We start from the raw sequence: 27,786 nt of genomic DNA, 5'->3' as shown, positions 1-27,786 counted from the left end.
GTTGTGGGGTGCAGTTGTGCGTTGCTAGGGCCGAAGCGCCAGGTTTGTGATTTTTTTTTCCATACGGGGAAAGCTGAGCCGTTGCGACAATCTGCAGGCACCGGACTCGGGTTCGGGAGCGGGGGTTGGGCACGGTGCCCTGAGAGGCTGGCTAACTCAACCACCCCATATAATCGTGACCGTATTAACATTGTTGCTGGTCTCTCCAGGTTGGAACCTCACATGTGGGACTATCCTCTTTTTGAAAAGGGTTGGGAGAAGGTGAACAGACTGGGCATTGGGAAGGTGCCAGAAAATACCCCAGCAGATTGAGAAGTGTTGGAAGGTTGTCCCAGAAGAAATGGACCCTTCGGAGAGTAGGGGGGGATAGCGAGGGAAAGATGTCTTTGGTGGTGGAATCAAATTGGCAAAGCTCTTAGTGTCTAAGCCAGGGGTGCCCAACCTTTTTGTGTGCGGGCCACATTACAATTTTTGTCCTACATAGGGGGCTGCTGAGCAAATACGGATAAAGGCATTCAAAATTTATCTTACTGTCCCCCTCGCTCCCTCCCCCACCGCCGTCTCTCTCTCTCCCCATTTCTCCTCTCTTGCTCTCTCTTACCCCCCTCTCTGACTCTCTCTTCCCGCCCTCGCTGTCTATCTCTTCACCACCCCCCTCCCCCCCATCCTCCCACTGCTCTCTCTCTCTGTCCCTCGCTCTCTGCTGCCTACTCCCCGCTGCCCACTCTCCATTGCCCACTCTCCTCTGCCTGCTCCCCACTCACCATAAATGTGGATTATACAGAAAGGCTGTGAACGCCTCCTCTCTGCTGGGTGCAACCATGTTGTGTGGGAGCGGTGTCCTAACAAACCTATAGCTGCCCGCCAAGTTGCCTGACATTCCGTGGGCTGTATGTTGGACAAACATGCCCTAAGCTGCACATGTATGCGATCACGCAGCAACCCGAAAATTCCCATGCAGGCTGTGCGAAAGGCCCCGCACACTTTAACGAATCGACCACACACCACTGAAATACATTAGAGGGTACGTGGGTAGAAGGTGGGGACAAGGGGACCTTACCTTGGGGTGAGTTCAGAAGTGCAAATAATAACAAAAGTAAAATACTGCAGATGCTGGAAATTTGAAACAAAAACAAAAAATGTGAGAAATACTCAGCAGCTCAGGCAGCATCTGTGAAGAGAAAAACAGTGTTAATGTTTCAGGTCTATCTGACCTTTCATCAGAAGTCTGTTGAATCTGTTCTGATGACAGGTCACAAGGACCTGAAATGTTAATGCAGATAATAAGGCGGACAAATTCAGAGGTGTTGTCTACCAAAACTCAGGGAAAAAAAGGCATCTCAGAGGCTTTGGTATGAGTGTTGGCATCAGAACAGATTCAACAGAGATTTAGAAACTGGAAGAAAGAAATGGGAGTCCTTACAGGAAGCAAGGTGGGAAGAAGTATATGTGGGAGTCAGTGAGTATGTAATAGATATCTGTGGAAAGCCAATCCCTCAGATCGAAAAGTCCTGAAAGGGAAGGGAACAGAAGACTCTGAAATGGACCATATAATCGTAAGGGATAGACGGAAATTTGAAGCATAGTTAATGAATGAAATTTTCTACGTCAGAACCAGAGTAAGAAGCAGCACTGATAGTCATTAGTCTTGAAAAAAGAGCTCAGAATGGATCTTAAATAGAACAAAGAAAGCTCAAAATATTCTACAAAGTGCCAGACATAGCAAGAATCCATCTGGGCTTCCATAGCAACACCATTCATTTAGAGGAAGTGATTGGTGTTAAAAGTTTTTTAACGCAAGAACAAGTTCAGCGAGGTGGAGAATGCTGGTGGTGGTTGGGAACTGGTTGGACTACTATGCAAGTAAGAGGTGGAGGGCTGCAGACTTTCCTGACATGGCACTGAGGTCTCGAGAGACTGGGTGTAAAATTCAACTTTGACTAAAAGGGAGGTAGTGGATCGGCAACTTGTATACACACACAGGAAAGGAAAATCAGATGGGGTGTATAATGGGCAGGTAATTCGCTATTGCTTATTTTGCACACCTGAAGTTGCATTATAACCCTATTTGTTCAAGTGGCAGAAGATGTCAGAAAAATGATAGATGTCGGTATGTTGGGACTGAATGAGGGAAAGAGTTAAAATAGGAATGTTATTGTCCAGACAGTTGAAGATTCTTGAAGTGGCACCACCTTCATGTCTAGCAAATCATTTCATTGTTTATAGACACATGAAATAAATTATTTTGAAATGCATCACTCACTTGCATGTGAATTTATTGTGGAAAGCAATATACAGTTTGTATCCTCCCTTTTATGGACTGAGATTTGCAAACAATTATTTTGAAGACTGCTTCAATTCCTACAAAGGCTGTCCTTCAAACTGTTCCCAGTATTCGGGGCATCCACTTATCCCATGCTTTGGGTCTCTTGGACCTGTTCACTAGAGTGGTATGGAATTTTTAGCAGCTAGTATTTCAATGAAATGTGCAAAGAAATAGGAAACTGATTCAGATCTGATGTATTCTTTATTGTATTGGAAAGGGCATTGAAAAAGCATTTCAAATAAAAACTATATGAAACATTAATTTCTAAAGATTGTTGCCAATGGTCTGAAAGTATTCACCTAACATACAGTGCCTCTTCATTGTAATTTCTGTATTTTTGGCACCTTGCATGTGTCAAGCTGGATAATAAGTTCTTTCAAAAAAGTAATTCCCCATATCAAATGTTCTTCTCTATATAAAAGCTTGCACTTACAACTGAGTACTTCTCAGATTATAAATGTATGCCTTGGATTTTTTTTTTGCAAGGTGCGCGATTTACTCTCTAAGAAAATTTTGTAACCAAGTTCCTTCCTGTCAGGATGATGAGGCAATATTCTCAGTAGATTTCCCTTTAGGGCAAACAGTTTGCTTGCACCATTCAGGAAAAACACAGATTGGAGTCTAAGCAATCCTTTCCCTTCAGGAAGATCAGAGGGTGAGGAGGCATTCCTGGCTCATCTCATACACTACTCAGTAACTTGCTCAAGCTTGTCTGCTCCTGCTATGTTAGCTAATAAATGGCGTGTGGCATAAAGAAACTTAAGAAAAAGGGAGAAAGAAAAATTATTTCAAAGCATGAATAGCGAAGATATATAAGAAAACCACTGAAAAGATTCACACACTTAAAGATGATAAGGCTGTGCTCTAAACATTTATTGATTGTTTTCAAGTTTTCTCAGGAACTAACAGTATTTTACTCCTATTTACAGTAACCTCCATAATGGCTGGTATCGTGATGGGGGTAGGGGCAGGGGTTTTTAGCCTTGCTGTTATATGGGTTTTGTCGTTGCTGATATGCATGCTGTTATCTCGGTCAGGAGACGCGGTCAGGTAAGGCACTATATTTCCTGCTTTAGACTTCTACTTAAATGTAAAATTGAGCATATTTGGGATTCTGCCTCTGATTTGGGAATTATTATAGAGTTGAGCTTTAGATGAATCTAATTGCATCAAACATAGCCCAACCTCTGACTTTCTCCATTGATGTACCTGTCTGATACAATTTATCCATCCAAAGCTGAAACTCAAATTTAGACTGAGCTGGTTTCATTCTAAGGTTTGTTTTATGGAAAGGCCATGTTAATGTTTAAGAAAGTGAAAGTTGTCCCCTAAAATAGCTATAAACATGTAACAGAGGTGACTTTTTATTGGTGATCTGATTTGAAAAATGTCCTAGACCGGTGGTTATCAAACTTTCTCTCAATGGATCGACCATTTCAGAACACATGCAGCTGAACTGGGGTTGGGCCATTGTACAAGGAACACAGAGAACCTAATTTTATTTTTATTTTGGGGATTCTGGGAGACCCCACCTCGACCCTCCGTTGAACCCCCGAAGCCATTCCACAGTGGGCAGGCAATTAACTGCCCATTGTTGAGGATGCCATCCCTTTGAGGGATGAGCTCCTGCCACCAAGAGCAGACGGCCGTTCGAAGAAGATGTCCACTGAGACGGTAAGTGGGGCCAGAATCGGCGGGGTCATTCAGGCAGGCCCCGGTGATGGGTTGGGGGGGTGGGTGTTGGGGAGGTCTAACTTCCCCGGGCACTGACAGGGGGGGGCCCTCTGACGTCCCTGGATTGCCCCCAAAGGAGGGACCCCCCCCCCCCCCCCAACTCCACTCGGAGGCTGCCGGGTTTTACCTGGCAGCGTCTCCTCGTGGCGGGCTCCTTGCCTTCCTCAAAATTGAGGTGGAGGCAGGAAGAGTACCTTAAGTGGCCCGTTAATTGGCCACTTAAAGGCCTCAATTGGCCTGGGGCAGGAAGGCAATCCCAGCCTTCCTTGCCCCGAACAAAATGGCAGGGAGCCCAGCCACCATTGGGAAGGGTGCCCCCTGCCTTTGCTTGCCTCCCCTGCCTCCAAGGGCACAAGAAAACTCTGCCCACAGTGTGGGAGAGAGTGGGTCAAGGTAATGGATGAGAGCAGATCATAAAAAATTCTGAAAGGGCAAAAATTAGAAAAAGAAAGCTAAAGATGCAAGACTGAAGGGGAGAAGCTTGGTCTGATTGACACAAACTACAGTCAATTAGCAGGAACCAGTGCAACAACAATGTGGTACCAGTTTTGTTTGAATTAAATTTATCTTTAGCTCATTGATTTTGGTTCGCTGATCCCCTTGCTGTGCCGCTTGGTTGACAACCAATAGAGTTAAAGGTGTTCTGCAGTATCATCTGTTGTGTACTAAGGATTCAATAAGAATATCTTGTGTATTATTTTATGTAGCTGGCTTTCGATTGTATTCGTTTTCTTCCTTGCATTGATGATTACCATGATCCTCATCTTCCTTCCTCGAACCGAGGAAACACCTGAGTCAGTAACAGAAGATGTGGTAAGAACAGTGCTTATATCTGTTGCTTTATATTATCTTTCATAGCCTGCCCCTGAGCTTTTATTAAAAACAATGAACCGTGTGCAGGCAACAGAACCTTATCAAGCCTCAGGCAGTCCCATTTTTCACATATGCAGTGCACAACATATTGATTTCAGTGAAGGATGAAGTACTGTACCTGCAGCAGAAATCCAGGCAAAACTCCCAAAAGAACAAATCAAAGGTTTGAACTAAAAGCAAACTAAGCTCCAGCAGTAAAATGATTCCCTTCACTATATTACTCCCTCGCTCTATCCACTTAATTACAGCGAGCACTTCTGGGCTCCTATGTATTCCTCTGGTCAGGGCATCAAAGCTCACTTATTGAGGTCCTTTCAGTTGCTGTGACCTCGAGACTTCGATTTATAAATTATGTCAGCACACCAGAGCTTCAGATTAGGATCAGAATTTTATTGTAACCCAATCTGTTTTCTTTAGTTGTCTTGATTTTTCCTGATGTTTTCCTTTTCTTGAAATTGAGAAACCTAGGTCAAAGACTATGCTATAGGAAAAAGTCAAGAAAGTAGGAGAGATGAAGAGGCAAGTTAAAAATGTGTGATTAGGTTATGCCACACTTGGCTTTTAAAAACATTTAGATTGTAAGAAGAGGGATAGGTGATGAGAGATATGAAGTTCCAGAGTTTGAGGTTCTGGACAGGAATGAGTTATAGTAGCATCACAATACCATAAATCTTGATTTCATTGTAAGTGAGGCTGGGAAAAGAGGAAGAACAAGGACAATGTATTTAGAGCCGAGGATTGGGGGGGTGGTGGTGGTGGTGTTTAGAGAAGTAATGACCACAGAAGCATTGACAAAGTAAGGATATAGAAGAAAGGCTATGTGAAGGAGTGGTTGGAGGCTAATATGTATCAGATGAGACACTTTACCTTTAACCTGACTTGGACTTAGTGGTGCAAGAGAGGTATCTTAAAAATCACCTGTAAAAGACAACATTGTCTGAGTCTTGGGGTTTATGGAGCAGTGGTTTTTCAACTTTTCTCTGTGGGGCACCTCCTAAAATTATTGACGTTCCCAAGGACCCACCTCCTTCCCAAACTAATTTCCTTAAGACCATGTCAGCAACCCAAAAGAAAAATAATGCAATAATTGCAAAAAAAACCATCTTTAATAAGTATACCGACCACCTACGACATAAGTATGATGATGTTGGAATCCCATCGAAGGGATCCCAGTTTGAAAATGTGATTATAAATAATTAATAGCTGTTGAAGGGGAAAATACGTACTTGGCAAGGAAGAGAATTAAATGTAGAAGTTCTGTCTGAGGTCAGAGTAGAGAAGCATGTCAACAATGAACAAGACTAAGAGTGGAGCAATCGAAGGTAAGAGGTGGTAGCTTTGTCGTAATCGTGAGAGATACAAAGAAACTGCATCTTCAAAGCTTTGAAAGAATCAAGATTTTCATTAACCTATTGACGAGCTTGCAGGTGATCAATATGTAATGATTCAATGATTGCACTGGGAGCGGAATGAACTGTGCCAGAGGGTGTGCAATTTTAAAGAAGCTGAAGAATGTAGAGTAGAATCAATAGCAAAAGATTGGTTTGAATGATGTGTGGAGGAGCTCATTGATATGGAGTAGTAACAGTGTGAAAGAGCCTGGAAGAATCCTTGGGCTGATGCAAGGTCTGAGAAATGAGTTATCAATTCTAACTTGGATGCAGAATTTCTTTCAAGAAGAAGCTGAAGCAGGAAACCATAGAAATACTTGATGTTAGACAGTGTTAGAAAGTCGTGGAGATGTGTAAGTAGATGACAGAGGAATTGCGTATGTGTTTGAGAGCACGGTTCCAGAGGCATGTAACACAGGGAGAATGTCAATAATGGTATGGTTGTTCTGAACACCATCTTAGTGATCATGTTTGAGTAGCTTTTATTAAAGTAACAATGTTATATTCAGCATCGCAATGCATGAGCTGAAAATAAACAAAACCAGTTGCCCAGGGAGAGAGGAATTTTCCTCCATCTGTTGTCTGCCTGTCTCTATCTCTGTCTCTCTCTCTCTCTCTCTCTCTCTCTATATCTATATATATATATATATATATATATATATATATATATATATAATATTTTCCATTTACGTTGCATAACTGCTTTCTGTTTGAAGCATTTCTGAAATATATATTGGCTCGCAGTGCTCTAGAATCTGTCTCATTTACACTATGGAACAGAATCAAGAGCACTAGTATCAACTGAGAAACAGCAATGTCTGTGCTTTCAAAAAATGATTGTGACTTAAACTTTTCTGGCCATCTGTAGTCAGTGCTTCCAGCAGCATCTGTTTGCACATAGCACCAGCAGTATCACTGCTTCAGAGGAGGCTCAGAAAACCACCTTCTGACGTGATTCTTCATGCTGATGGTCTCGACACTAATATGAAGACATAAACGGACCTGGGACTAGCCGTCTTTCTGGAAGGGGCTGTGCTTGCTTCCTTAGCATGTTGTGAGTTCCTCTTTGGTATTTGTGTCAATCAATAAAGGTGAAGAGGTAGGTATAGGGTGTCATAGAAAAATATACAAGATCTTAAAAATAAAAGCTCCAAAAATGGGAATAGATTAGCCTGACTAACGTAGTTTATAGACTGACTGGAACACCTCCTCCAGCTGATCCGATGTGAGATTTCACAAAACTGACATTAAAATGGAACTGTGTTGCAGTGTGCTTCAGCTAACTTCCACCTATGATCAAATAATAGGAGTACTGTAGTACCAATTAGCAGGGCACAGGGCAGGACCTCTGCTCGGGAGCCAATGAGCTATTAATATTACATGACCCCAGCTCTGTGTACTGCGCACAGTACCAGGCCCCACTAATTGGCTCATTAAAGAATGAGGTGTGTTAAACGAGCGCCTGTCTAGTCCACAGGAGATTTGTTCTGTCGCTGAGGTGGAGTTTATTCTTCCTCGACATCTTCGTAGTGTATCAAGCTCCTTGTATTGCTGCACGAGAGCACACAGCCAAACCCTCCTGCAGGGGCAATGATTAGCATTTGTTAGCATTCTTTCTCTGCTGTTCTCTGTCTGCCTGTTCTCCTCTCAAATCTAATTAATATTTTATACTGCACATAAGGCTGCAGATTTGCATGCTAGCATTATCTAGGAATTTCAAGTAAAATTTTCTTTAAAATGGGATTGCACGTGCAGCCCTGATTTTCTTTGGTGAGTCACATGTAAATACTTACATAGATTTCACCTTAAATCATATAAAAGTACATGATCAAAATGACACAGGTATTAGGACATAGATGATTCCATTTAAAATTTAGTCCAATACAATTAATTTTTTTAAATTTTGTGTCAAATTGCAGTGTGAAAATGGTGATTCTGCTGGGGTAATTCACCTCTGTTTTGTCACGCTATGCCCATCCACTTGTTTGATCTCATTGTTCCAGAATATAGATGCCTCTCTTCCTTCTACTTTAATGCATGCAGTGTCCTGGCCTCAACCCAGCCATCTAGACAGACTGCTCCAGTTGTTGGACACCCTGTATTTAATAGACAGGTTCTGTTAGTGTTAACTTGCACACAAGGGTTTATAGTGGGTAAATTAGTATGAAGGTATGGGGTATAGCATGGGGAAATGTGATGTTGTTCACTTTGGTGGGAAGAATAGAAAAATAGAATATTTTTAAATGGAGAGAAATTTTAAACATTGGCGTTCAGAGAAATTTAGGTTGCCTTGTACAAGAAACATAGCAAGTTCATACGCAGGTGTAGCAAACAATTAGGAAGGCAAATGATATGTTGCCCTTTATTGCGAGGGGTTTGGAGTACAAGAGTAAGGAAGCCTTGCTGGAATTGTACAGGGCTTGGTGAGACCATACTGTGCAGTTTTGGTCTCCATGTCTAAGGAAGAATATGCTTGACTTAAAAAGGGTGCAACAGTGGTTCACTAGATTGATTCCTGGGATGAGAGTGTTGTCCTATGAGGAGAGATTGAGTAGTATGGGCTTATTCTCTCTGGAGTTTAGAAAAATGAGAGGTAATTAATTAAAACCTTTAAGATTCTGAGAGGGCTTGACAGGGTAGGTCCTGAGAAGCTGTTTCTCCCTGGCTGGAGTGTCTAGAACCAGGGAGCCTAGACTCAGGATAAGAGGTCAGCCACTTTAGACTGAGATAGGGAGAAATTTCTTCCCTCAGGATTGTGAATCTTTGGTATTCTCTACCACAGAGGGCTGTGAATGCTCAGTCATTGTGTATATTTAAGGCGGAGATTGATGGAGTTTTGGACGCTAAGGGAATCAAGGGATATAAGAATCGGGCAGGAAAATGAACTTGAGGTTGAGAATCAGCCATGATATTAAATGGCGGAAAAGGCTTGAGAGGCCAAATGGCCTACTCCTCGTCCTTTTTCTTATGTTCTTGTGATCTGTGCTGCTCTTTTCCCCAGCCTCCACCTCATGAATGAAATTCAAATTGCTGAGTTTCTTCTGTTTTATGGGGTGGAGGGGTTGTTTCTTTCAAGAATTTGATATTTTATACTTTTATCTTTATCTTGTTTGTGAGTTTTCTTCTCTGCTCTCCTGAAGGTGGATGTAGACTGTGATTAACAGAACCAGACCTTGGTTTAATGTCAAATTCAAAAGCTAGCCCTCAGCAATAAACTATTCTAGTCTCCCTGAAGATCCCTACAGGCCTATGGTACTATTACACAAAGGGGATCAGTCAGCTGAAGATGCTGGGTTGTTCCGCTATTGACTGCCCTCCTAAGTACAAGCAGCCAGGCCTGTAGATCGACATCGTTAGCCAATATAAATGTGGGTCTGTGGTTCTACCATCAGATTAAGGTCCCTGTTCCAGAGTATTAAATATGTGGAGCCTGTCCTGCGCAATTGTATCCTGGATTTCTATTACTAAGAAGAACATGCTTATGAATGCCCCAGTGCTCTAAGTATGGTAAAAGGGTGAGTGCGCACCCCCCCCCAACCACCCAACACAACAAAAGAACACAGCAAGTCTAAAGTCAACATCGAATAGTTTAGTTGGGGTTTGATCACACAGCATGAATGTTTAGGAGTAGCTTTAAGCTTGCAACTAACCATCACTGAAGTCAGTGCAGTTTGTGAAGTTATCATCATTCAAAATAGCAGCGACGAGTTCGAAAAAAATTTACTTTTACCCTCAGTTAATGTTCTGTTTTCTGGGGTTTATTTAATACATTTGCACTAAGTTTCGCTCTGTCTATTCTTAACATGCTTGTGTTTACCTGTTTAACAGATATATCTCTGGTTAAAAAATAAAACCCACCTGTATGAATGTAGTACAAGTACTTTAAGTATTTGAATAGGTACAGTGCCCATTAGAAAATATACCTTCCACCCCCTGACCGTTCATCATATCTGGACTATTTCAATATTGCTTAGATTTGATAAACATTTAGAAAGTTCTGGTTGTTTTGAATTCAGTTGAACTGTTTGTGGAAAGAGTGATGATTAAGATGATATGTCTAGACTTGGCCATTCATTTCAGTTTTTATCAGATATTGATATCAGAGTATCAGTTAAGGTGCCACCTCCTCTTGTCTTCTGACTAACATAACAGTGGTTCCACTTATTGGAATGTTGTGTTTAGAATTACTGTTCCCCAGGTGCAATGAATTTTCAGAAAGGGCAACAAGGATTTTCTTCTCCTCCAATTTTCTCTTGACATCTACTGAAAGCCTGTGTGCTAGGATACCGTTCCGCAGGTAGCATGTGCCCTCTGGTACCTCAACCGACTGGCTGTTCTTTACATGAACCTACACAGTTGGCCTTGGCTGGCTGTTTGATCATGGGGAGGTATCACGGTCAAACTGGATCGTTTTCTTACTTTCCACATGCATCTGTTAATTGCAGTCTTACTTGAGCACTTATGTGCAGACACTTACTGAGACTGGAGGAGGGTTTGAGTAAGGAGCTACATGTTTGTAATATAAATAAAAGCAAAATACTACAGATGCTGGAAATCTGAAATAAAAACAAGAAATGCTAGAAATACTCAGCAGGTCTGGCAGCATCTGTGGAGAGAAAAGCAGAGTTAACGTTTCAGGTCAGTGACCCTTCTTCAGAACTGACAAATATTAGAAATATAAAAGGTTTTAAGCAAGTAAAGCAGGGGGTGGGGCAAGAGATAACAAAAGAGGTGTTGATAGGATAAGGTCACAGAGAATAACTGACCAGAAGGTCATGGAACAAAGGCAAACGGTATGTTAATGGTGTGCTGAAAGACCAAGCGTTAGTACAGAGAGGGTGTGAATTGACTGTAAAGCTCAAAGCACTCCAAGTACAAACATTAAAACAAAAATTAAAAAACAGACACAGTGGGTAGGCACAGTAGAAACAAACTAACCAAACTAAAATAAAATAAAATAACAAAAGAAAAAAGAAATAAGAAAAAAATAACTAAACATAAAAAGGGACCCCCCCCCCCGCCTGTCATGCTCTAAAATTATTGAATTCAGTGTTCAGCCCAGCAGGCTGTAGCGTGCCGAATCGGTAAATGAGATGCTGTTCCTCGAGCTTGCGTTAATGTTCGCTGGAACACTGCAGCAATCCCAGGACACAGATTTGAGCACGAGAGCAGTGGGGGGTGTTGAAATGGCCAGCAACCGGAAGCTCGGGGTCATGCTTATGGACTGAGCGGAGGTGTTCCGCAAAGCGGTCATCCAATCTGTGTTTGGTCTCCCCAATGTAGAGGAGACCACATTGTGAGCAGCGAATACAGTATACTAAATCGAAAGAAGTACAAGTAAATCGCTGCTTCACCTGAAAGGAGTGTTTGGGGCCTTGGATAGTGAGGAGAGAGGAGGTAAATGGGCAGGTATTACACCTCCTGTGATTGCAAGGGAAGGTGCTGTGGGAAAGGGACGAGGTGGTGGAGGTAATGGAGGAGTGGATGAGGGTGTCGCAGAGGGAGCGATTCCTTTGGAATGCTGACAGGAGAAGGGAGGGGAAGATGCGTTTGGTAGTGGCATCACGCTGGATGTGACGAAAGTGGCGGAGGATGATCCTTTGGACGTGGAGACTGGTGGGGTGGAAAGTGAGGACAGGGGGAACCCTGTCGCGGTTCTGGGAGGGAGGGGAAGGGGTGAGGGTAGAGGTGCGGGAAATGGGCCGGACACAATTGAGGGCCCTGTCAACCATAGTGAGGGGGGAATCCTTGGTTGAGGAAAAAGGAAGACATGTTTGTAATCCTTTTACTCAGTACAATAAATGTAAAACTGAGTAAAGATAGGCTCCTTCCATTGCAAGCTTTCTGAAGTTCAACAACACCCACACTTCTCAACAGACATCACTAGTTAACAATTAAGAACCTGGATGTTTTTCCCTTCCTAGCTCGGAATGCTGTTGCCCACCTTCCCCCAACACAGTGCTGCCCCACTGGTAAGATGAGTCAATGTTGCAGGCCCCAACGTGGTAGGATGTAGGTTTAGAGGTAGTGATTCATTGCACACCAAGCTTCTGATCTGCAGCATAGTATGGGAAGAATTGGGTACATCCTAACAGTTAGCAAAGGAACATTAAAGTGAAAATCATCTTGGGATCTTCCCTCACATACCTTTCAGCAGCTGGTTACAGAATGGCATTGGCACATGGCAGGGAAGCCACCGTGTCCTTTACCTGGCATATGATGCTGCTACAGGGACAGATTATGTGCTAGAGTGCACAGGACCTGCCAGTGCTTTATTACCCACTGCATGATGTCTGTCTTGCATGCAGTGTGGCTGCATTTAACAAGCAGAAACTCCAGACTTGTCAAGTCCCACTTCTTTACAGTCAAATTCACTCTTGTTTTTTCTGGAAAAAAAAGTGAAATGTAATCTCTTTGTGCGAGAGTTTCTGTTTTCTGTATTTTTTTAAAAAAGCTTCCAGTCAATTCAACGGGTTTGTATTCTGTTTTTCTCAAAAGTTTCTGTTTACATTAGTCTGACCTTGGAAATAGTACATTGTAGCAGAAACAATCCATAATTTTGGCATGTTGTCAAGAGAAGTTTCATTCAGTGTTATTCCGGTGTATGACTGTAGGATGTTGCAGAATCCTAACTAAATAACCCAGGTTATTTTTATTTTTCTCCGTTCCTCTCACTAAGCCATTCGGGATGATCACAGGCACCATCTTCTCCCTGGATGTTCACTGTCAAGGAGGAGGTCACTAGAGAGCAATAAAGATTGGGAGCCCTGTTTTTCTCTCCATCTTTAGCCCAGGGTCATTGTGGTATTTGCACTGGTCCTCCCCACCACCCTAGCCCAGATTGGCTAATTCAGCAGAGCCTGATGATAAATTTATAGAGTCATTTATAGAGAAATTTTCAGCACAGAAGGAATCCATTTGGCCCATCATGTCCATGCTGGCTCTCCATGGAGCTATTCAATCAGTCCCATTCTCGCTCAATCCCTGTAGTCCTGCAAATCTTTTTCTCTCAAGTGGCATCCAACTTCCTCGTGAAGTCATTGATTGTCTCCGCTTTCACCACCCTTGTGGAAGGGAATTCCAGGTCATTACCACCCGCTGCAAAGGTTTTCCCCCTGCATCTCTTGCCCAAAACCTTCAATCTGTGTCCCCTAGTCCTTGTACCATTAGTTAATGGGAACAATTTTTCCTTGTCTAACTTATTTAACCTGTCATAATCTTGTACACTTTTATTAAATCTCTCCTCGATCGTCTTTGTTCTAAGAACAAAACCAGCTTTTCTATCTAACCTTGTAACTAAAATCCTCCGTCCCTGGAACCATTCTGGTAAATCTCCTCTGCACCCTGTCAAGGACCCTCGCATCTATCCGAAAGTGTGGTGACCAGAACTGGATGCAATACTCCAGTTGTGGCCTAACCAGAGCTTTATAAAGGTTCAGAATAACGTCCCTGCTTTTGTATTCAATGCCTTTATTTACGAAGCCCAGAATCCCATATGCTTTACTAACTACTCTTTCAATATGTCCAGTCACCTTCAAAGATTGATGCACATGCACCCCAGGTTCCTCTGTTCATGCACACTCTTTAGAACTTTGCCATTAAGTATATATTGCCTCTCCCCATTCCTTCTGCCAAAATGCAACACCTTGGCACTTGTCAGTATTAAATTTCATCTGCCACCTGTCTGCCCATTCCGCTAGCCTATCTAGTTCATATCATCCTCACTGTTCGGTGTCATTGGAAAATTTTGAGGTTCTACTCTATATTCCAAGATCCAAGTCATTTATATATAGCCAAAAAAGCAGTGGTCCCAGCACTGACCTTTGAGGAACATCACTGTCTACCATCCTTGTCTGAAAAACAACCATTTACTACAAGTCGCTGGTTTCTGTCCTTAAGCCTTTTTTTTTTCCATTTGGAAACTGACCCTCCTATTCTCTGAGCCTCAATTTTAGCCTTTTGTGTGATACCTTATCAAACACTTTATTAAAATCCAGATAAACAACATCCACCGCATTCCCTTCATCAACCTTCTCTGTTACTTAAAATTCAATTAGATTAGTCAAGCATGATCGGCCTTTTACAAATCCATGCTGGCTATCCTTAATTAACTCGAACCTCTCCAAGTGTATGTGATTTTTTCCCCCTGATTATTGTTTCTAAAACCTTACCCATATTAAACCAACTGGCTTGTAGTTGCTAGGACTGTCCTTACCCCCATTCTTTAATAAGGGTGTCATATTTGCCATTCTCCAATCCTATGTCACCTCTCCCGTATCCAGGGAAGATTGGAAGATTATGGCAAGCCCTTCTCCTATCTCCATCCCCACTTCCTTTCGCAACCTGGGATGCAAGCCATCTGGATCAGGTGACTTATTTACCTAAGCATTACCAGCCTTTTTAGTACCTCCGCCCTCTCAATTTTTACCCTGTCTATTGCCTGTGCTCTCTCTGCTTCTCCTGATATTTTGTCAGATTCCATTTTCTTAGTGAACACTGATACAAAGTACTTATTAAGTACATTAACCTTGCCCTGCACTTTTAAGCATATGTAACCCTCTTTTTCCCTAATGGGCCCCACTCTACCTCTATTTCTTCACTCAGAGGCTCGTGAACCTGTGGAATTCTCTAACGCAGAAGGCAGTGGAGGCCAAGTCATTAAATATATTCAAGAAGGAGATAGATATATTTCTTAATGCCAAAGGGATCAAGGGATATGGGGAAAAAGCAGGAACAGGGTACTGAATTAGACGATCAGCCATGATCTTTTTTGAATTGCGGAGCAGGCCCGAAGGGCAGAATGGCCTACTGCTCCTCCTATTTTCAATGTTTCTTCTCTCTTACTATTTATGTGCCGGTAGAAGGTTTTTGTGTTCCCTTTTATGTTGATTGCCATTCTATTCTCATATTCTCTCTTTGCCAGTCTTATTTTCCTCTTTACCTCCCCTATCAACTTACTGTATATGACTTGGTTCTCACTTGATGAGTTCACCTGACATGCATCATACAGCCTGTTTTTTGTTTCATCATAATCTCTATCTCCCTGTTGTCCAAGGAGCCCTCTTATTGGTTCCTCTACCTTTCACCCCTGTTGGAATGTTCCTAGCCTGTACCTAAAGCATCTCTTCCTTAAAGATAACCCATTGTTCCAATACAGTTCTTCCTATCAGTCTTTGGTTCCATTCTACTCTGGCTAGATACCTTCCCATCGGGTTGAAATTAGCCCTTTTCCAATCTAGACATTCTACTTTATTTTGTTCCTTGCTTTTTCGCATTACTAGTCTAAACCTTATGATACGATGATCGCTCTTACCTAAGTGCTGCCTGACAGACACTTGGTCCACTTGGCCCACCTCATTTCCCAGCACCAAATCCAGCAATGCCTCCTTTCTAGTTGGGCTGAGAACATACTGATCAAGGAAGTTCTCCTGAACACACTTCAGAATTTCCTTCCCCTCCTTACCTTTTACTCTAAAATTATCCCTATTGATATTTGGGTAATTAAAGTCCCCCAGTATCACCACTGTATAGTTCATGCAGATCTCTGTGATTTCTTTGCAGATTTGCTCCTCTATCTCTCTCACTATTTGGAGGCCTTTTTACAATACCCCTAGTAATGTGATCATACCTTTATTGGTCTTCAACTCTAACCAAATGTATTCTGTCCTGCCTCTTCAAGGACATCCTCCCTTTCCAACACTGCAATGTCTTCCCACCTCCCTTTGTTCCTTCTTTATCCTTTCTGAACACTTTATATCCTTGTATATTAAGCGCCCAGTCCTCACTATTTTTAAGCCAAGCTTCCTGGTGCCAGGGTCAAGGATGCACACTGAACAACTGCAGAGCACGCTGAGGGGGGGGAGGGTGAACAGCCAGCAGTCCACATTGGTACCAACAACATCGATGAGAAAGGAGATGTGGTTCTGCAGAAAGAGTTTAGACAGCTAGGTAAGAAATTGGCAAGCAGGACCTCAAAAGTAGTCATCTCCGGATTACTACCATTACCATGCGCAAGTGAGTATAGAACTAGGAGGGTAGAGCAGATGATTGCATGGCTGGAAAGATGATGCAGGAGGGTGGGCTTTAGATTCCTAGGACACCAGAACCAGTTCTGGAGAAGTTGGGACCTGTACAGGCCAGACGGGTTGCACCTGAACAGAGCTGAGAGAAATTTCCTTTGCGCAGTGATTTGCTAGTGCTATTGGGGAGGGTTTAAACTAACTTGGCAGGAGTGTGGGAACCAGGACATAATACAAGAGAGGAACACCAAGATACACAGAGAATTGGAAGAGACAGATAGCACTGCTATTTGTGCTTGTAGCTCACCAACCTTATTCACCATACTTTCTGTGGTTACACAGATGCATTGTAATCCTGTCTTTGCATTCCTCATAGTCCTTCTCAGTCCACTCCCATCTAATATGGAACTACTCCCTTCTCTAGTACTGTCTAACACTCTCAGTCTGACCCCACCTAATACTTTACAATGTTCTACTCTAGTGCTATCTGTCTCTCCCAATTCTCTGTGCACCTTGGTGTTCCTCGCTTGTATTATGTCCTGGTTCCCACACTCCTGCCAAGTTAGTTTAAACCCTCCCCATTAGCACTAACAAATCACTATGCAAGGAAATTTGTCTCAGCTCTGTTCAGGTGCAACCCGTCTGGCCTGTACAGGTCCCATCTTCTCCAGAACTGGTCCCAAGGTTCTGGGAATCTACAGCCCACCCTCCTGCACCATCATTCCAGCCATATATTCATCTGCTTTACCCTCTTATTTCTGTACTCACTTGCATATGGTAATGGGAGTAATCTGGAGATTGCTACTTTTGAGGTCCTGCTTGCTAGTTTCTTACCTAGCTGTCTAAACCTTCTGCAGGACCACATCTTCATTCCTACCTATGTCATTGGTACCAATGTGGACCATGACTGCTGGCTGTTCACCCTCCCCCCTCAGGGTGCTCTGCAGCCATTCAGTGCATCCTTGACCCTGGCACCAGGAAGGCAACACCATTCTGGATATGCATCTACGGCCGCAGAAACCCCTGTCTATTCCCTTAACTATCGAATCTCCTATTACTATTGTCCTTCCAGTCTTCTTTGTGCCCCCCTGTATAGCTGAGCCAGCCACGGTGCCGTGGCCTTGGCTCTGGCTGCCCTCCACTGAAAACCGGTTGGAGAGTGAGTTGCGCTCAGGGGTCTCCTGCACTACCTGCCTGTTTCCTCTTGGCTGCCTGACGGTCATCCATTCCCTCTCTCCCTGCATAATCTTAAGCTGCGGAGTGACCACCTCTATAAACATGCTGTCCACAAAGCTCTCAACCCCACTGATGTGCCGCAGTGACTTTGGCCTTCTGAACTGTGTAGCTCAGGACCATACGGCATCATGCACTTGCTCACCAAATCCTCAGGGAGAGCTAAACCCATGTTCATATTGGGGGAAATAATATTGTAGTATTTATGCATCAGCTGATTTTGATGAGCATCATTGGAATTTATGTTGAAATGTCAATTTGTGATTTCTCTACCAGGGTCAATTTCTAATCCACGCTGATAGGGTGAGATGCTGAGCTGCAGCTGAGAGTCTCCCCTAAAGAGAGGTGGAGAGGGAAGTCATCCAAGGCTGGTCTCCATATACCTGCTTGTAGTCAAGTTAAATTGCTTTGTTTTAAATATGGAAGCAGATTACCTGTTTTCTTTCTTAGAGGGAGAAAAGTGCACCAGTCTGATTCATACCCCTCTTCTTTTTCTTTCAGATTTTCGACACTTTTTTCATTGGCCGCTATAGTCTGCTGTGTACGCTGATTGTGGCATTCCTGACAGGCGTGATTTTACTCTTTCCCCATTATTTAGTGGAGCATATAGAAGCTAAAGCCCTTCGAAACTGAAAAGTGATCCATGGAGCACCGGCATTATGTATCTGTGCATGTTCAAGCAGCACTGTACTCATGATAACTTTTTCATAAGTTTATTTTTATGAAAACTGAGGTATGGATATTGCAGTGTCTGTTGGAGAATAGCAGACTGTAGTAATCTACATAAGTCAAACTTCCTCTTCAAATGAAAAATCTGATGAATCGTCTATTACTTTTATTTTTCTGCCGCTTCCAAGGGAGTCAAAAGAATTTTCCTTGAATGGATCAGCATTTTAGTGAGCTCAAGCATCAATATGGAGAAAATAACTTAATATCATAGAAATTACAGCACAGAATAAGGCCTTTTGGCCCATCACCCCTGTGCCAATAAGTTGGGTGATGATACAACCACAGATTTATAGGATTAGACTCAGCTGAGTTTCGTCACCATCCCTTAGTTCGGTAGACAGAAGATACTCTTGCATGAAGAGCAGCCAGTTGGAAAACATGCTAGAAGACTACCAGCACTCTACAGTCTCCAGTTATGCCCGATAAAAGGGGAGAATGCTGTACAAAGGTGAAGTATTCTTTGTTTAAATGTGAAGGATTCCTTCACTGCAGATTCATGGAAAATCCTGATTACAAATGTCCAGCTCAAATAGGACATTTTATTGCTAATAAATAATCAAGAACCATAAGGCAACACATACAGACATTGTCTCATCCTGTATTCTCGCAGCCAGGTCCTGACTCCTTCCCCCCACCCCCCAACAATGGAGACTTCTCTGGTGAACCCATATAAAACTTCACTAAGACCACATTTGGAATACTGTGCCCAGTTTTGAGCTCCACACAATATTAAGGATGTTGAGGCAATAGAGAGGGTGCAGCACAGATTCACTAGGATGCTGCCTGGTAAGTGAAATATAAATAGGAAGAAAGACTAGAAAAATTAGAGCTGTTTTTGTTAGGCCAAAGAGGTTTAAGGGGTTGGGGGAGAGGAATGTGATAGAAGTGTTTAAAATTATGATGGAATGGGACAAGATAAATATCAGCAACCTGTTTCCAAGGGGCATAGATTACATGCAAGAAATTTGGATCTGAAATTTACGCAGAGGGTTGGGTGAGCTATGGATCATAGTTAGTGATTGGAGCAAAGACAATATTAACATTTGAGAATAGGTTAGATAAGCAGCTGAAGAAATGGGGGATAAAGGAATATGGGAGCAGGGCATGTACATGGGATTAGGAGGACTCATGGATTAGTTGGGCTGAACAGCCTGTGTAATTTCAATGTAATTACTATTTCCCCTCCTACTCTACTGTTTGTTTGGAGAGACACTACAGTTCTACTTGGTGTTGCTCCCCAATGACCATGGGGCTGTGTAAGGAATCATAGGCTGAGTACAGTAATGGCTGCCTCGATGCCAAAAAATTACTTTATGGGACCAACCAGATGCTGCCTCTTCTATATTCCGTGGTTGTATTATGCAACTAATTATTTATTTAACACAAGACTTAGTACATTGAGGATTTTTTTCAGATTTTGGAAACTTTTATATTTTGTAGCTAATTTTTGAATAAATATCCTTGGTCAGGTAAATATGTATTTTTTTATATATATAATTTTTTTTTAAATGAATGCGTGCTGGAGAATGCAAGCATGGTGATATATTCTCATGTCTGAATTTAAAATAAGCTATTTAAATTTCCACATTTCAGCTAATGACTTCCATAGCATTTAATTTTGTGAGCAAAAAAAAATTGCTCCTTTTTTTAGCCCTCTTGCCCCCTCTGTTAATTGGTACTCACTTGATTAAAGAATTTGGCACCAAGTGCTGCTTCAATGCCACCTACTGGCAAAAATTAAGAACTGTACCCAGACAGTACAGTGCAGCTTGTAGCTGTTAAATATAAAGCCGAGAAAGAAGATTTAGAATAAGTCCCAAAAATAAGTTAAACACAACAGGAAAGGCATTAAAGATGAAGAGAAGGAAATGTATCTAGTTATATCTTGCATGTAATCTGTCATCATACACTTTCTGTAACACCTCTGGATAATGGTTATATATCACTCTTAATCATAGGCAAATTTATTCTAGCTAAAACAGATTTATTCTGCCATATCTGATAAGGCATTCTTCCCATATGATTAATTCCTAACACTAACTACTCCACTCTGAGGAGCTGAAGCAGAGCACAAAGTAAGTTAAAACAAATGAGGAACAATTGAATAGCTCCATACTAGGTGTAAATGTAGAAGGTGTCCTTTATTATAGACCTTGGATTTCAATCAGATCTTCCAGTAAAATATACATATTATAATATCTCCTATCCATAGTACAGTTTTTCTAATCTTCCTCCCTCCAAAGGTGCTGACTGGAAGTGCAGGTAAATGGAGTTGGAGTACTGATCTGCCATGACCTAACTGCATGCCAGAACAGGCACGAGGGGCTGAATGGTCTCCTGCTTCTCTGAGTGTCACTTCGGTTGAGTTGGTAGGTCCCTTGTGTCTGAGTCAGAAAGTTGTGACTTTAGCACTTGAGCACGTAATCTAGGCTGATGCTCCAATGTGCTATGACCGAGGCGGGAGGAGTGCACTGTTTTTACTAGTTCCACTTCTCCACAGGTCACAAGATATTTAAATGTGTACCCAGTTACTGATACAGTCAATCATAGACTCTATTTTTATCCCAGAATAAAATACACCAACCAGGCTTCTGTAATAAACAACAACATTATCAGTTTATTATAAAACAAGACTTAATCAGTAACAAAGCAAAGCATTAATACATAGAGTGAAATATGAAAATTCCCTTTTTACCTTAGCCACTCACACACACATACACACGCACACACACCAGTTAACTGAAAAATAGAGATTTTTTCTTTGGAGCTCTGATAAAAAAAAACAATTCTTGAAGAAAAAAAAGAAGATATGGAAAGATGTCAGTTGTCCCTTTTTGGTTTGGCGTCCCAAATATGTGTAGACGGCTGTCACTGGTATCTTTCTAGAACAGTTCATTTCAGGCGATGTTGAAGAACAGTTTGGCAGGTTTTCTGGGCGAAATGCAGCATCAGAGGTTTCTAGCAGGCTTTTCAGGAGGAATGCAGCATCAATTTCTCTATTTCTTACACTCGCTTCAAAGAGCTTCTCAAAGAGCTGGAAAAGCTGACAGGCTTTTCAAAGATATGGAAAAGGCTGAGCTGGAGTGACTGCTGTCTTGGCTGGTTTTTAAAACTCATTTCAGAACACTGTCCAAACCCCAACTGACTGTCCAAAGTGAAACCAAAAACAATCTCAAAAGTCAAGCCTCCTGATCCCTATAAATCTTGACCTGTCACTTTTCTGTGAACATCTCCCCTTAGTCCAAAAAGCCCCTGCTGACTATTTATCGGAAGACAGGTGAATTCCAGTAAGGGTTGTTTACAAACCAAGTCCCCTCAGCGTCCTTTCAATGACCCCAGTGAAAAAAAACATCCATGGAATCCTTTTCCGTTTTCCCAAATAAAACAATGTCCATAATTGTAAAATTCATGAGTCCTCAAAATTTTTTTTAAAAATATAGAAACACTGTCGTAACAAATGCAACTGAAGAAATATGCCATTGATGAAAATGGTGTCCTTCAGGTGAGATATTAAAATGACATCCCATCTGATTGGGCATCAAGGATTTAAAGAAGACCAGGAAGTTCTCCTGGTATCTTGACCAAAATTGCTCCCTTAACCAAAACCAGCTTAATTGGTCATTGATCACATTGCTATTTGCATTATCTTGTTGTGTGCAAAATGACTGCATCACCAGGTTGGCCCACATAGCAGCAGTCACTACATTTCATTTTTATTTTTCATTTTCATTTAGAGATACAGCACTGAAACAGGCCCTTCGGCCCACCGAGTCTGTGCCGACCATTAACCACCCATTTATACTAATCCTACACTAATCCCATATTCCTACCACATCCCCACCTGTCCCTATATTCCCCTACCACCTACCTATACTAGGGGCAATTTATAATGGCCAATTTACCTATCAACCTGCAAGTCTTTGGTGGTGGGAGGAAACCGGAGTACCCGGCGAAAACCCACGCAGACACAGGGAGAACTTGCAAACTCCACACAGGCAGTACCCAGAATTGAACCCATTTCATGGTAAATCATTGTATGTGATCTGTTGAAACATTTCTGAGGCCATTCAGTCCACCATCTCTGTGTCACTCTATCCTACTGCCCTGTTGTCTCCTCACAGCCCCCTGTTTTGCTCTGCTTTAAATATATATATATACTTCCCCTTTAAAAGATACAATGATCCTCTGTCTCAACTTTCTATGCTCCGATTTACTGTGCAGAAAGAAATTTCTTTGAATCTCTTCCTCACTCTCTTAGAAACAGTTTTAAATTGTTAATCCTTCGTTATTGATTCTCTAACAAGAGGAAATAGTCATTCCTAATTCACACTATCAAACTCAATTGTGACAGAAATCACACCTGCCAAATGGAAACATATTAATTTCGTCATATTGGACACTGCTTGAAACTTTTTTACTGGACATTGCAAATAACTTGTTTTAAAAAAGCAGAGCTGAGTGGCTGAAAACATGGTTGCACATTTGCATTCTGAGAGGACAGGGGCTGGTTGAGAGACATGAATGGAGAGACAATGGGGCTGCTCCTTGATTCAATTAGCAAGATTGTTCTAGGCAATAGTGGCAATCAACATCCTTTGACTTTGTAAGAGCCAGAACTACACCCCCCACTGAGTGTGTGGAAAACTTTGAAATCCAACAACCCTCCAAGAAGCTGCTGTTTCAAACAAAGAGATGGTTACATGACCTACCTGCTGGCCACATTTTTGAATTTTGCCTCATAGAAAGGAAGCAGGCTGCAACTGGACTGGCAGAAGAAAGGTCTCTCTCTTTCTCTGTCTCTCTCCAGCAAAATCCCAGGGAACCCAAGGTGGCAGCTTAGACTTCAAGACTACAGACAAAGACCCTCTTTGGCCTTCTGGTACCAGAGAAACAAGTCAGCAATTGTGCACGTGGCCCCAGCGAAGACTCCCAGACCTTAACTTCAATCAAGGACATTACATCAAGGACACAAAAAACAGTACATGTATTCCATTTATTGCCAAATTTACTTCAACCCCCTCAATTCTTTCTTTCCCCTCTGTATCTATTTGTGCGTGTGTGCCTCCCGTATGCATGCGAGAGTGGTTGTGTTGTGTATTTTGGTAATTTTAACTGGGTTAGAGTGGTAAGAAAATAAACTTACATCTTTCTTGTTTAAACCTAAGAAAACCTGTCTGATTGGTTCATTTGCAATTGTAATGAGAGTGCAGTGAGCAAGGGCTCACTGAAGTGGTAAGCTAAAATCACTGTGTTTTAAAAGAGAAGGGACAAGATGGAACACAATGTAATTTTTTAAACTCCATTAAATATCCTCTTAGCTCCCTGCTCCATTGGAAATAAATGAAATGATGTTAATGGATATGGGAATAGGGCAGGAAAGTGAAGTTGAGGTAGAATGTCAGCCATGATCTTACTGAATGGTAGTGCAGGCTCAACAGACTGTATGACCTACTCCCGCTCCTCTTTCTTATGGTCTTAAACCTGGAAGGTTGCCCATCCAGATGGTTTCGTGCCAAATTGGGTGATGGTTTTATTTACTGGGCTATTGGAAGAAGCTCCTCCTGCCACTTCTTAGCCTTTCTCTATTTTGAATGCAGTCTTTGTACCAAGGTGTCAGCCGTGCCTCAATTGTAGCACTCTCACCTCTGTGTCAAGAGGTTGTGGGTTCTAGTACCACTCCAAACACTTGAGCACAAAAGCCTAGGCTGACATCTCAGTACAGTACTGAAGGAGTGCTGCACCGTTGCAGATTTCAGATGAAGCATTAAACCGAGGTCCCCAACTGCCCTTCATGGTGGATGCAAAAGATCCCATGGAAATATTAGAAGAAGAATTGGTGAGTTCTCTCAGGCCTCCTGACAAATATTTATCCCTCAACCGCGATCACTAAAAAGCAGATTATCTGGTTATTATCACATTACTGTTTGTGGAACCTTATGGTGCGCAAATTGGCTGCAGCTTTTCCTACATTAGATCTATACTTCAAAAGTACTTTATTTCCTTTAACATACTTTGGGACATCCCAAGGCGATGAAAGGCGCTATATAAGTGCAAGTCCTTTAGGGAATTTCAGGTTCTTTAGAAAGAAGGCCAATTGAATATCTTATGCTGTGCTGAACAAGGGCTGTGTTGTGTAATTAAAATTTCCGAGAGGCTTGTGATAGCGCGTAGATGAGATTATTTGCTCTTTCCAGCTAATTATTAACTTTTGCAAACCACTCAGTCATAAAGGAAAACTAATTACCTCTATTTTTCCATCTCAGGGCTCATTCTGCGGTTTAATTGGCGACCATTACACTAATTGTGTTAAAGCCCTGTAACTTCGAAGTAAATAAACTCCGCAGACTGTCATGGAAATACAATAGGAATTTTATGTAAAATCTCATTATATTTATAAAGATTCCTATTTTTACTACAGCTGCCTATCAAGCATTTGTTTATTAGGTTGTAATGCAGCTTTGTCATACTTAATTGATAAAATGGATGCTGACATAAGTTTGTTTATTGTCTATCTTTTCAGGTGTTCTGTCTATCGTCCTTCAACAGTGAGTTTGGGCAGGTAGAAATTTCCCAGGACCCTGCCTTCCCCTTTATGGCCCATCTCTGTTCTTGAACACCTTAGTGGAAGCTACCTAAGATCAGCTCTGACTCATTAGTCATTTATCTACTCCTACTGACTTAATCACCCATTTCAGAAACCAGCTACTGTGAGCCAGCTCCCAGTGTTTACACTGTTAAATCTGACTTCCTGTTTCGCAGCAGCAGACATGTAGGCAAAACACTGAGACCACCCTGGTTAAAATTACCATGTATATCTTCTATGACTGTGATCATGTGATCCATGCATCACGGTCCTTTGCACCACTACCTGCATGGCCCACCTCTATGGATCCGGCCTTGCATGGTTCCACTCCAAGATGTCCAAATGTAGCCAGTGAATCTACAGCAATGGCTTCTACTTCTGTCCCTTCATTTCCATCTCCATTGTACCATAAAGTGCCATTCTTGGCCCACTTCTTTTCCTCATTTACATGGTGTCCTTCAGTGCATCATCCCGTGGCAAGGAGTCTGTTAATCATGTTTGTTGATGACTCTCCGCTTTATCGTTCCACCATTATTCATCTCCACAACGACCTGCATGTTCACAGCAAGTCATGGATGAGCCTGCATTCCATCCTGTCTAACACTGGAAAGATCTAAGCCATAGAATTTGGCCTCTGCTCAAAGCTCTTTATTTTTGCTACTGACTCCTTGGCCCCAATATTAACTGGGAAACAGGAACAGAGTCTGCGAGGATGTCAGCAAGTGACATTGTGCGATGTTGAAACCTGGCTAATTTTAATGCTTTTACATCAGCAGCACACAAATGCAGGCATTCTGTCCACCCACATGACAATTTCCTGGTGACTGCTTAAACCCTCATTCCAGCTCTGCGAGAGATGCTGAGAGATAGGAGTATATGGACGTAGAAATTGGAGTAAAAAATTGTCAAATGGTTGAAAAGAGGGGGAACGTGGTGCGCCCACCCCAAACTCCTGATTCTCTGATGCTTCTCTGGAGGTCCTGCTGGGTGCTTTGAGGGCAAGGAGTAATGTGTTGTTCCCCACAAGTGGGAAGAAGAAACCAGCTGCCACCATGAAGAAGTCCTGGATCAAGGTGGATGAGGAAATGAACAGCAGGAGTGTAATGCCAAGATAATGGATCCAATGCAGGAAACATTTCAATCGCATAACCAGGTCAGGAAAAATCAGCACACATTCATCTTTACCCATCTCCTGCAATGCAACTCCTTCCACTCCCTCTTGTCTCCTAATCTATACACACCACTTTTCTCACCTGCATCACTTTCCTCAGTACCAATCAGAATGGTTAAATGCACCACCCGTTATCTTGACTCCTTACACATGCTCACCTTTTGCTTTCTCGGCAGAAATAATTTCTATCTACTCCAATAGTTCTCCTTAATATCTTGAAAACTTCAATCAAATCACCCCTGAACCTTCTAAATTCCAGGGAATACAGCTCTAGTTTTTGTAATTTCTCCTCGTAATTTAATCTTTAGAGTCCAGGTATTATTTATTAAATCTACGCTGCACTCCCTCCAAGGCCAATATATCCTTCCTAAGGTGTGTGTGCTTGCAGTATTCCAGGTGCGTTCTAACCAGGGCTTTGTAGAGCTAAAGCATGACTAGACGACTAGCATGTCTAGACTTCTAAATGTAAAGGCCAGCATTCCATTAGCCTTTTTGATTATTTTCTGTACCTGTTCATCACATTTTAATGAACTATGGACATGGGCCCCTAAGTCTCTTTGGATCACCACTGTTTCTAGCTTTGTACCATTTTTCACCATCATTTCTCTGCTGCTAATAGCCGCATCCTCATCTCATTTCTCCTGAATTACTCGACCTGCACGCACTCTCATCAAACCACCTCAAATTGCCTGTAGCCACTTTCCTCAAAAGTGTGCCATCTCCACTCCTTTTACATCTGCCTGCTTCTCACTTTCACTGTATGCATTACATCTAGAGGAAGCACGGGTTCTTGCCAGCCACTCTTAGGACTGACCAACCCCTCTCCCTTCCCTCCACCTCCCCCAACACTTTGCACGCAGAATGCTAGAGAGAGGCCTAGCAACAGTAGAGGACCAGCGAACATCATTGAAGTGACCCTGGCGGAGGAGGCACTGGAGATAAGTGGCACCTCCAGCACCTTAAGTATTTGTCCACCAGAACAAGTTCTTCCTCCACAGCCTCACTTGCCCATCTCCTGTCCTGCTTGTCCATCACTTAAGTCTTTACAAGCTGTTGATTTGCTGTTCGCCAACACCTACATTTCATAATCCTTTTATTTTTCTACAGATCACTTGGCAGCCTTGTCCTATCTCATCTCTGTGACTTCCTCTGCTAATGCCATTCGTCCCTCTAGCTCTGGTCTCCCATGCGCCCCCAATCCCTCCTTTACAGAATTGGCAGAGCTTTAGGTGTCTCACCTACACTCCCTGGAAGTCCATCCCCAAACCCTTCATTCAACTTCCTCATTCTCAACTTTTAAACACGTCACAAAACCTATCTATTCAGCTCTGCCTTCAGCAACTTTACTAACTCCCCAAACATGCTCACTTTCCATTTTCACTCTTCTATGAAGCATTTTGTGACAATTTTCAGATTAAAGGCACAGCAAATAAAAATCTGATGTTATAATTTAGATAAATTTGAACTAAAGGAAAAGAATGTTAAACATTACTATTTGAAATAACAGCCATTTCTTCAATCAAGAATAGCAAAATAATTCATTTGTATGGTGCCTTGCAAGCCAATCTGTTTCTTTTTGCCAGTTTATATGCTTCGAGGCAAGTGACTGCAGTTATGAGCAGCAAGATATACAAAAGATATTCTGGTGAGTTCTGGATTTAGCTGGGAAATAACAAAATGCTAATCTTCAGTCTCTCAGATTTATTCAAAATCATATTTTCTTTAAT

General features: G+C 42.2%; 1 protein-coding gene across 4 annotated transcripts; it reads left to right on the top strand.

Moving 5' to 3' along the window:
- On the top strand, positions 1-24,905 carry tmem218 (transmembrane protein 218). Of its 4 annotated transcripts, none has more exons than XR_010977156.1 (5): positions 1-42; positions 3,256-3,376; positions 4,768-4,873; positions 18,078-18,753; positions 24,826-24,905. XR_010977156.1 is itself a non-coding variant. In XM_068053834.1 (4 exons), the coding sequence occupies exons 2-4, from the start codon at positions 3,267-3,269 to the stop codon at positions 18,207-18,209; spliced, it is 348 nt and encodes a 115-aa protein (XP_067909935.1). In that variant the 5' UTR covers positions 1-42; positions 3,256-3,266; the 3' UTR covers positions 18,210-23,416. The 4 variants fall into 4 exon arrangements, 2 of the variants coding, with proteins under 2 accessions (XP_067909935.1, XP_067909936.1); XR_010977157.1 differs by lacking the exon at positions 24,826-24,905 and adding an exon at positions 24,569-24,665; XM_068053834.1 differs by lacking the exon at positions 24,826-24,905 and having other exon boundaries at positions 18,078-23,416.
- The last annotated feature ends 2,881 nt before the right edge of the window (positions 24,906-27,786 follow it).

Source organism: Heterodontus francisci, chromosome 22 (genome assembly GCF_036365525.1).
Source record: "Heterodontus francisci isolate sHetFra1 chromosome 22, sHetFra1.hap1, whole genome shotgun sequence".
Taxonomy (NCBI): Eukaryota; Metazoa; Chordata; class Chondrichthyes; order Heterodontiformes; family Heterodontidae; genus Heterodontus; species Heterodontus francisci.
Note: the sequence above shows the minus strand (reverse complement) of the source record. Positions and strands in the feature narration are given on the sequence as shown.